Source organism: Physella acuta, unplaced genomic scaffold, assembly GCF_028476545.2.
Source record: "Physella acuta isolate Inbredline_101_S28 unplaced genomic scaffold, ASM2847654v3 ptg001188l, whole genome shotgun sequence".
Classification (NCBI taxonomy): domain Eukaryota; kingdom Metazoa; phylum Mollusca; class Gastropoda; family Physidae; genus Physella; species Physella acuta.
In genome coordinates this window covers 165,376-175,644 of record NW_026732705.1, presented here as the reverse complement: position 1 = coordinate 175,644, position 10,269 = coordinate 165,376, and the positions used below count along the sequence as shown (strand labels likewise).

Here is a 10,269-nt window from a genome sequence, read left to right as displayed (position 1 = left end):
GTGTGTATACTTTTTTTTTTTAGATTAATAAAAATATTTTTGTCGGCCAACATTGTGTGTTTTTTCTTATTTCTTCAGAGTGCTACTTTCAATTTATTTTACTTCATAGCGAAGTAATGACATACAGCTAGTAATTATATATATATATATATATATATATATATATATATAGTTATATACTAAATAGTTATACAGTTATATTTATGGACAATGTGAAATTCAAGTTCTGACTTAAACTTTTATCTTATCTCTTAATGTTAATCCTGACTAGATCCATTTTGTCAGTTGCTTTGGTGTTTTATTTCAGTTTGTGAAGAGTGCAATATTGAATACAAAGGAAATTGTACTGTACATGGTCCTCTAAATATCATATCAGATGCACAGGTAAAAAATTGGCTGTTGTAATTTCAGTTAGCTAAAACAGGGGTAGTGTCCTTAGTAGCACTTTATGTTTACTAATGTAATTGTATTACCAACCCATAGAACTAGTACCCGTATTTTAGCATTTAGCAAATGGTAAAAGGTGTATAAAAAACAACTAAAGATTTAATTGTAAAGTTTCAAAAGTAAGATTTTCACTGTAAAGCTATGAGACATGTATATAAATAAAGAAATTGAGGTGAGAAAATTCTAAAATTGAAATGTTTTTTGTTGTGTGAAACAGGTTCCACCAGACTGCATCAGAGGCAAGGATGCAGATTACTGTAGGAAAACTCTTCCCCCTGGGCTGGTCATTAAAACATCTGATATACCTGATGCTGGACTTGGTGTTTTTGCTACAACATTTTTTCCTGCTCGGACAAGATTTGGACCTTATGTTGGGAAGAATAAGAGCATTGAACAGTGTCATGACTCTAAGTATTGTTGGCAGGTGAGCTATGTAGATGAGAATGAGTCGTTCTGTTATAAGATATAAAAACTGAAAGATTAACTATGTTTTTCTTACTTGGATTATTTTGCTATGTTTATTCAATTTTGATACCCAGGGTACAATATTAGGCAAAGTACCCTTATGAACTGTATGGCCCATGAAGTTCACCTGTTATAGATAACCTCGGCAAATAAAGGGATAATGTGGTCAGCACTATGCGCAACTGTCTTTACCTGAGTCAGATATCCATCAGAGCTGGATGTAATCAGGGATGTCATACAGACTCAAGCCTGGATCTGAACTCAAGACTTGGATTAGTAGTCAAAGGCTCTATGAGTTGACTATGTCATACAGACTTAAGCCTGGATCTGAACTCAAGACTTGGATTAGTAGTCAAAGGCTCTATGAGTTGACTATGTCATACAGACTTAAGCCTGAATCTGAACTCAAGACTTGGATTAGTAGTCAAAGGCTCTATGAGTTGACTATATCATCCAGTAGTCAAAGGCTCTATGAGTTGACTATGTCATCCAGTAGTCAAAGGCTCTATTAGTTGACTATGTCATCCAGTAGTCAAAGGCTCTATGAGTTGACTATGTCATCCAGTAGTCAAAGGCTCTATGAGTTGACTATGTCATCCAGTAGTCAAAGGCTCTATGAGTTGACTATGTCATCCAGTAGTCAAAGGCTCTATGAGTTGACTATGTCATCCAGTAGTCAAAGGCTCTATGAGTTGACTATGTCATCCAGTAGTCAAAGGCTCTATGAGTTGACTATATCATCCAGTAGTCAAAGGCTCTATGAGTTGACTATGTCATCCAGTAGTCAAAGGCTCTATGAGTTGACTATGTCATCCAGTAGTCAAAGGCTCTATGAGTTGACTATGTCATACAGTATTCAAAGGCTCTATGAGTTGACTATATCATCCAGTAGTCAAAGGCTCTATGAGTTGACTATGTCATCCAGTAGTCAAAGGCTCTATGAGTTGACTATGTCATCCAGTAGTCAAAGGCTCTATAAGTTGACTATGTCATCCAGTAGTCAAAGGCTCTATGAGTTGACTATGTCATCCAGTAGTCAAAGGCTCTATGAGTTGACTATGTCATCCAGTAGTCAAAGACTCTATGAGTTGACTATGTCATCCAGTAGTCAAAGGCTCTATGAGTTGACTATGTCATCCAGTAGTCAAAGGCTCTATGAGTTGACTATGTCATCCAGTAGTCAAAGGCTCTATGAGTTGACTATGTCATCCAGTAGTCAAAGGCTCTATGAGTTGACTATGTCATCCCTAGGTTATAATATTATATTAAATGGTTAAGCTTTTTGCCTTCTGTAAATATCAAAATCGTTGCCGTCATAAATTAGTTTTTCTTTCCCTAGTGGCAAACTTTTCTGTTTAAGAGTTTTATATTTAGCTAATTAAAATTATAACTGTATTATAGAGTAATTCTAAAGTAATGTGTTTTCCAAAACAACAACTAGATCTAGTAACAGCTCCTCCCTCTTTCCCAACCACCCCCCCCCCCCCACCCTCACCCCCCTGTTAAATTAAAAAGCAGGCAGGAGTAGTTATGTCTATGGTGTGAACTCTACAAGCTCATGGACAGCTACTTGATCTAGCCACTTGTTTCACTAGCCTGGATGTCACACTATTGCTCAAACAATTTAACATTTTGGCTTTGGTGTCACTCTTCTCCCATTACAATTGTATTATTTTAACTGGATCAAATATTGTTTTTTCAGTACATTTTTTTGTGTTTTTTTTAGCAATAGTTTTTCCCCTTAGTTTAAAGCAATTTAGATTCAAATTGCAATCCTTTTATTTATTTTAAAAAAACCCATTTATTATGTGTAATGTAGACGATTATCATCAGTCATCATTATGCTGATACATTTTTTATAGTATTTCACTGTACTCAGTTAATTTGTATAAAAAAAGTATGAAAGTATTATTGTTAAATAAGGTTAAGGTCAGAAGCCAATTCATATGAATAATCATGATTTTTGTTTTTATCGTAAATTGTTTTGGGGCACGCAGCGTTGCCATAAAGACAAATATTGAATAACAAGGTTCTTACACTGTCTGGAAATTCTGGAAAATGTTTTTAATTAAGAGTAGAATATTTCATTTTTAAAGTTGTCTGGAAATTTTGATGTTGGGTTAAAAAAAATGAAAGAATATGGAATAAAAAATGATAAAACTTGTCATTGATAAAAAAAAATACTTAGTATAGCCATTCTTCACTCCTCACATTTTTCCCTTCACAACTTTGCACTAGATGTATTATCCCTTCTCATGATATATACCTCATATATTATGTCTAAGAGGTCTAGTGTTTACTTTGTTCTACAGTACTATATTGATTATTTACAGTTTACACTCAGCTGTGTTGGCTGTAGATGATGGTATTTAAAAAAATGTAATACCTCCTTCTACACAAGTATCACATATCTCCACAAAAAATCAGACACCCTATTAAAACTAAAAAAAACTTAGCAATCACATTTCAGAAAAAGATTTATCAAACCATACAACTTTGTAATTTAATTCATGTGTCTGTTTATTCAAGGGAAACAATTCAATATTTTTAAAAATGTGTAGTGCTTGAATTATGATTTATTTAAATTAATCACAGTCCAGCAATAAACTTTTCTGAATTTTGTTTGAAAATTAAATTTTTTGTGTTTGTTGTAACAAAGATGTATTTTGAAGAAATATATTCAACTATTGGATGTCCAACAGGACCCAAGCCCCTTAGTCCATATGCTTTCACAAAAGTCTACTTTTTTCTTGCTAGTGTGATCATCTCCCTTTTTATGCCTCAATCTTCTAGAGCTCTACATTTGAACTGCACATTTTTGGCATGCTCTATATTAATATCCTTGGAATTTCCTCATTCCAAACTGAGGCCTCTGTATCTGCCTTTTTCAGATACCTCACAATTTAAATGACTTTTTAATTACTAGATTTATAAGATTGGAAATGATAGTTCTGGTTCTATATTGTTCTTCAGATCATGAAGAATGGAAGGCCATCCTATTGTGTAGATGGTGGTGATAGTTCTGATTCTAATTGGATGAGATTTATAAATTGTGCACGTTTTGAGGATGAGCAATGTGTCACAGCATACCAACATCAGGGTGAAATCTTCTACAGGGCTCATAGGGACATACCAGCTGGCACAGAAATACTGGTGGGTACATCTGTCTTAGATAGATAAGTTGACATCATTGAATACTGGTGGGTACATCTGTCTTAGATTGATAAGTTGACATCACAGAAATACTGGTGGGTACATCTGCCTTAGATAGATAAGTTGATATCACTGATATCACTGTTAAAAAACATGCATCATTTACAAACTAGATAATATTTGTAACAAAAAAGTTTATGCTTTATTAAATTTATCCAAGATTGCTCACATTAAAAATTTACTGCCGCATGTGGAATAACCCTTACAGGTCTTTAGAATCTGCATAAACTACAACTTCAGTATTGAATTTCACTTAATTTTATCATAAAAATTTGCTATTGTTGAACAGTGAGTACAAAGAGAAAAAAATTAAAAAAGGAGCACTATACAGAATTATAAATTATTTTATCTGCAACTGCTTATGTTCAGCTAAAGTAATATCAGTACAAAGATTTATTCAATGAGTGGTTGAACCTTTGAATACATCTGCTTTTAAATAAATTTTAGCATTTCTTTTAATTTTAGATTAATTTTTCTTCACATACAAATCTAAATTGAATTTGAGGTTTAAATATAAGTTTAGTACTAAAATTTCAGGATTTCCATTCCATTCCATTAACATGTTTATCAGTGTTTGGGTTAAGCGTTAACTTTCTAGTTACATTAAAGATAAGTTTTAATTATATGGCAAAAGTGTTAATTATAATTTTGTGCTGTTTTGTGTTTTATTGTGTTATGTTATTTTGTTATGAACAAGAAGAGGGTGGGGAGGGTGGCTGCTCCATGTGCCAACTTTGATGGGCTGCTGATATGGGTAGAAAAAATATTATAGCTTACTTTGAGTAACATAACATTACTGAATAATAGTAAGAGAAAGGGCAACATTTTTTTTTTGCAATGAAGCCTTGGCCTAGAACATAATGTTGTAGAGTTTGAAGAGGTTAATGGTTCACTCCAAGAGCCAGAAAGGATAGTTCTGGATTGGAATTAGCTAGTACACACCAACACCTGGGCAGTTGCAAGTGACAAACACCTGGGGAAATACAGGTGACACAAATGTGTGGGCAGAAGTAGCCAATACCCACCAAACACCTAGGCAGATATAGGTACATAGTATCATTTGACTGTTGACTAGGATTCATCTGATTTATGACATTTTCAGGTGTATTATGGTGATAGTTACGCCAGAGACCTGGGCATTGAGGTAGATAGGGCTAACGCTGTTAGCAAGAACAGTTTGCTAAAGAATATGAGCAACAAGAATGGTAAATATATTTATTCATTTATTTCAACTTTTAGTATTGTCTGTGTCACTTAGTCTATATTTCATGTCTGTAAGTGTATACATAGTCATTCACTACCCAGTATGATCTCACTATGCTCCTCCTCATTTTGGTCATCAAATTTCAATTGTTTTAGTTAAAGCAAGTAGTCTATTTGTTTCCCACAATATCATATGTCAACATCACTTAAATATAGTTATCTAAAATATAGTTTTCTTTTTCGGTACAAGATCTTTTGCAGGGATGTAGCTTTTGTTTTCCAGAATTATGACATTTTGATTAAAAGAATTGTCTGTAAAAAATATTATTCCTATGCCAGATAAAAATAAGGTGGGAGTGATCTCCCTTAAACTTTATCATACATTCTTATATGACAACTAGCGGGCACATCCATGCGCTTTGTCGCAGGGTTAAAAGAAAGTCCAGGATAGCCCTGAGCAAATCGCCTGATTTGTTTACTGAACAACTATAATACATTTTTTATACATATTCTATCACACTCTTTAAAATTAACGTATGCACCATAAGCACTACCGGGATATCCTGGTGTGCCAAATAGCATCTTGTCGGGCGCAGGCAAATGCACCTTATTCAATTTAGTGAATGACTTAACGTCCCATCTTATTCATAGTCTATCGCACTGTTAAAAAGGAACGTAGGCGTCATAGCGCTCACAGAATAACCTGGGGCACCAAATTGCACCCTACCAAGGCGCCACCGTGCAAAATTGAATTTTTTTTCGCAGTAACCTCCCCAGAAGTATTCTCAACAACTTCCCCAAAGTTTTGTAGCGATCAGATGAAAGGTGTAGCAATGCATAAAAGACAAATGAAATAATAATATATTAGGAGGGTTTCATCAATGCTTTACCAATCCTATATTCTTAGACGTGTGACCTTGTTTTCTAAAACTGAGTTATTTAAATGTAAACAATGCCTGCATATGGATCATATTTATCAAGTTATGGGTTTACCTACACTACCGCCCAAAAAAAAGCCAGGGGCGCAAAATCGCACCCTACCAGGGCGCTGGCGGATACAGTTTAGGTAACGACTATAATGCCCCATTTTATCCATTGTCTATTGCACTGTTTAAAATGAACATAGACGCCCTATAATTTCACACCAAATGAATGCAAACAGTGTGCGTACAATAGAGCAGAAAATTAGTACTTTATAAAGAAACATTTATTAATCTGTAAAAAGTTATAAAACATCTAAATTAAATCAAATTGCATAATTATCGAGTCTTGACCAACATGAAAAGTTTAAAAGAAATAGATACTGCAGAAGTGGTCCCAATTTTGTTCGCAAGTTTCTGCATACAACAGATGAAAAAAAGGGGAATTTATTTATTTAAAAAAATCAATACCCTACCAGTAACTGGAAATCTTTTAAAAGTTGACAGAAGTCGTTCAGTTCAGTTTTGTTCACCTAACTGAAATTTTACCAAAGTTATCAGTTTTTTTTAGAAACCAGAATTTAGGGTAAAGTACCAGTTACATATATCGGAGGTCACTCAAAAATTTAAAATTAATTCAAGTATAAGATCTTATACTTGAAATTTCATCTACATAACTTAAACAATTTTTAAGTTTTTGTGTTCCCACAGAAACAAGTACCAGTTCCAGTTATTGGAAATTGTTCAAAAGTTGATAGAATCTTGTACATACAATCTTATACTAATATGTAAAATTTCATCCACCTAACTGGAAGTATAATAAGTACCACTTCCAGTTAATGAAAATCGCTAAAAAATTAATATAATATTTATATATTAAATTTTTGTCATTTTAACTAAAACAGCACTCAAGTTATCGTGTTTACATACACATAGAAAAAAGGACTAGATTGCAATACTAAGTTTTTTGGACTCTGGGTGGTGTTACAAAATTTCAAATTCTCAATTTTGATTTTTTTTTCTAAATTTTAGATTCTAAAGAATTGATATCTTTTATATATAATTTTGGATATCTAACTTAAGAATGGCAAATATTAATTTGTGTTGAAACAATGTGATATTCTGCTATTTATAAAATAAATTTGTAAATAAATTAATGGTATCCACTTTCCAGAACCCTTTAGCTACTCACATTTCCTTAACCCCCTCCCCTTCAACCTAAATATCCTATTGTGGTAATTGATATGCCTCAGGGACTCTAAAAGACACAATTGTGTCTTCTGGCTCAACATTATCAGCTCTTTTAAAAAGAAAACCTAATTTAAACTTTATTGTTTTTTAGAGTTTATTTTTATTAGGTTAAAAACTAAATTCATGGAGTTATTAGGTTCAATAAAATGACAGAAAACATTTTTTAATTTCATTGATTGGTCAGTTATGTCTCTGCTTTTCAAATGTTGGGACCCATCAGAGATTTTTTTTGCCAAAAATTTTACAGATTGCAATCCCTGCAAGTTTTGGAGAGTTTCTTCTTATTTAAAATACAAGCATGGAGAAGAAATCTTTGACAAGGGAGACCTGAAATTCATTGATATCTCTAGTGAGCATTCTTCCCCATCATTCAACTTAAATCATCACAAGATAATCCTCATGGAATCAAGGCCTCACAAATGCACAATATGTAACAAATGTTTCAAGCAGCATAAACATTTACAGCAACATCTAAAAACTCACACTGGAGAAAAGCCTTACAAGTGTGACCATTGTGGTAAATGTTTTAGTCAGAGTGGTCATTTAAAGTCACATAAACCAACGCATAATAGTGAAAAACCTTACAAGTGTGCCAAATGTAGTAAATGTTATAAAAGATTACCAAGCTTAAAATCACATCAACTTACTCATACAGGTGAAAAACCTTTCAAGTGTGGCCAATGCAATAAATGTTTTACAAAGATAAGTTATTTAAATTCCCATTTAAGAACTCATACTAGAGAAAAACCTTACATGTGTGACAAATGTGGTAAGTATTATAAAAGCAATTATGCTTTAAAGCAACATCAGATACTACATGCAGAGGAGATTCCCTACCAGTGTGACCAATGCAATAGATGTTTCACACAGCTACAGCAATTTAAAAGACATCAAAGAGGTCATACAGGTGAAAAACCTAACAAGTGCGACCAGTGTGGTAAATGTTTTACATGTAAGAGTCTTTTAAAGCAACACCAGAAAATTCATACTGGAGAAAAACCTTACAAGTGTGACCAATGTGGTAAGTATTTTACTTGGAATAGTACTTTAAGGCAACATCAGATACTGCATGCAGAAAAGAAGCCCTACCAGTGTGACCAATGTAATAAATTTTTCACACAGCTACAGCAATTTAAAAGACATCAAAGAGGTCATACAGGTGAAAAACCTTACAAGTGCGACCAGTGTGGTAAATGTTTTACAAGTAATAGTGTTTTAAATCAACACCAGAAAACTCATACAGGAGAAAAACTTTACAAGTGTGACCAATGTGGTATATGTTTTACAAATTTTAGTAATTTAAATTTACACCTGAAAGCTCATATTGGAAAAAGGTTTTACATGTGTGACCAGTGTGGTAAATGTTTTATAAATAATAGTGATTTAAAGACACACCAGAAAACTCACACTGGAGAAAAGCCTTACAAGTGTGTCCAATGTGGTAAAGGTTTTACAAAAAAAAATCATTTAAAGATCCACCAAAATATTCACACTGGACTAAAGCCTTACAACTGTGTCCAATGCGGTAAATGTTTTGGGCATAGTGGTAATCTAAACTTACACCTGAAATTGCATAATGGAGGAAAGCCTTACAAGTGTGTCCAATGTGGTGAATGTTTTACATGCAATAGTGTTTTAAAAAAACACCAGAAAATTCATACTGGAGAAAAACCTTACAAGTGCAACCAATGTGAAAAATGTTTTACATATAGTTGTCTTTTAAAAAAACACCAGAAAATTCATACTGGAGTAAAACCTTACAATTGTGACCAATGTGGTAAATGTTTTATAAATGCTTTTGATGTAAAGAGACATCAGAGAATTCATACACAAGAAAAGCCTTTCAAGTGTGCCCACTGTGGTAAATGTTTTGCACAAAGTGGTAATTTAAATTTACACCTGAAAGCTCATATTGGAAAAAAATCTTAGATGTGTGACCGATGAGTTAAATGTTTTATAAATAAAAGTGATTTAAAGAAGCATCAGAAAATCCACTGAATAAAAGCCTTATAATTGTGTTAAATTTCTTACTAGGCAACATCACTTTTGAAGAAATCAAAGAGTTGATAGAGGCAAAAAACATTCCAGGTCTGAATGTCGTGTTACTAGCTTGACAACAAACTTGATTGAAATAGAGACACCACAGAATCGTCACATGAGAAAACCTTATTAGTTTGATTCATATGATTTCAATTGTTCTAATCACTCAGAAAAAATCCATAAAATATTTCCTTGAACTTGCCTCTATGGTATAATTTGTTAGTTTATGTAACAGCCACTGTTTTGTGATTTCACTTTGTCAAATAAAACAGTTGAAATTTCAAATCAGGTTGTTGTTTATTTGTAAAATTTGTGTAAATTAAAAATATGATTACTAGCAATGGGTTTGTGGGAACCACTGGTTGAACTACCACAATATTTGACTCATTACTATACCTGTGTTGTGTTACCTCAAGAGATAGGCCCCTACACACACTAACCCTAAGTGGAGGATAAGACAAGACCTATTTGGTGTCAATCATAATACTTTGTGTAAATGGGAAAATAGCCTTTAGTTTTGTTCTGACACAAGGCAGATCTTACTACATGTATTCATCAAAAAGAATGAGCTCTAGTTATATGGACCCAGTTTATGCTTATAATTAATATAAATGGCAAAAAAAAAATTTAAATATGAGAAAGAAACTTCACATACTTTAAAATGAGTAACAAAGCTTATACACTAAAGTAAGTTTTATAAATAGACCTTTATAAACTAAGTCACATGCAA

The 10,269-nt window shown here is 33.1% G+C and overlaps 2 protein-coding genes across 3 annotated transcripts; both read left to right on the top strand.

Annotated features, from left to right (window-relative positions):
* The first annotated feature begins 676 nt into the window (after positions 1 to 676).
* Positions 677 to 9,772, top strand: LOC131956944 (zinc finger protein 883). Of its 2 annotated transcripts, XM_059321584.1 has the most exons (5): positions 677 to 871; positions 3,886 to 4,065; positions 5,228 to 5,330; positions 7,747 to 8,016; positions 9,534 to 9,772. In XM_059321584.1, the coding sequence occupies exons 2-5, from the start codon at positions 3,889 to 3,891 to the stop codon at positions 9,611 to 9,613; spliced, it is 630 nt and encodes a 209-aa protein (XP_059177567.1). In that variant the 5' UTR covers positions 677 to 871; positions 3,886 to 3,888; the 3' UTR covers positions 9,614 to 9,772. The 2 variants fall into 2 exon arrangements, with proteins under 2 accessions (XP_059177567.1, XP_059177566.1); XM_059321583.1 differs by having other exon boundaries at positions 7,747 to 9,772.
* On the top strand, positions 1,431 to 2,189 carry LOC131956941 (uncharacterized). Its single transcript, XM_059321580.1, has one exon. It carries the CDS (start codon positions 1,431 to 1,433, stop codon positions 2,187 to 2,189), a length of 759 nt encoding a protein of 252 aa, XP_059177563.1.
* Positions 9,773 to 10,269: the final 497 nt, after the last annotated feature.

Coding starts and splice junctions, on each gene's coding strand:
- LOC131956944 (XM_059321583.1), top strand. CDS start 3,889: ATGAAGAATGGAAGGCCATCCTATTGTGTAGATGGTGGTGATAGTTCT. Junction 4,066..5,227: donor CAGCTGGCACAGAAATACTG/GTGGGTACATCT, acceptor TGACATTTTCAG/GTGTATTATGGTGATAGTTA. Junction 5,331..7,746: donor GAATATGAGCAACAAGAATG/GTAAATATATTT, acceptor AAAATTTTACAG/ATTGCAATCCCTGCAAGTTT.
- LOC131956941 (XM_059321580.1), top strand. CDS start 1,431: ATGTCATCCAGTAGTCAAAGGCTCTATGAGTTGACTATGTCATCCAGT.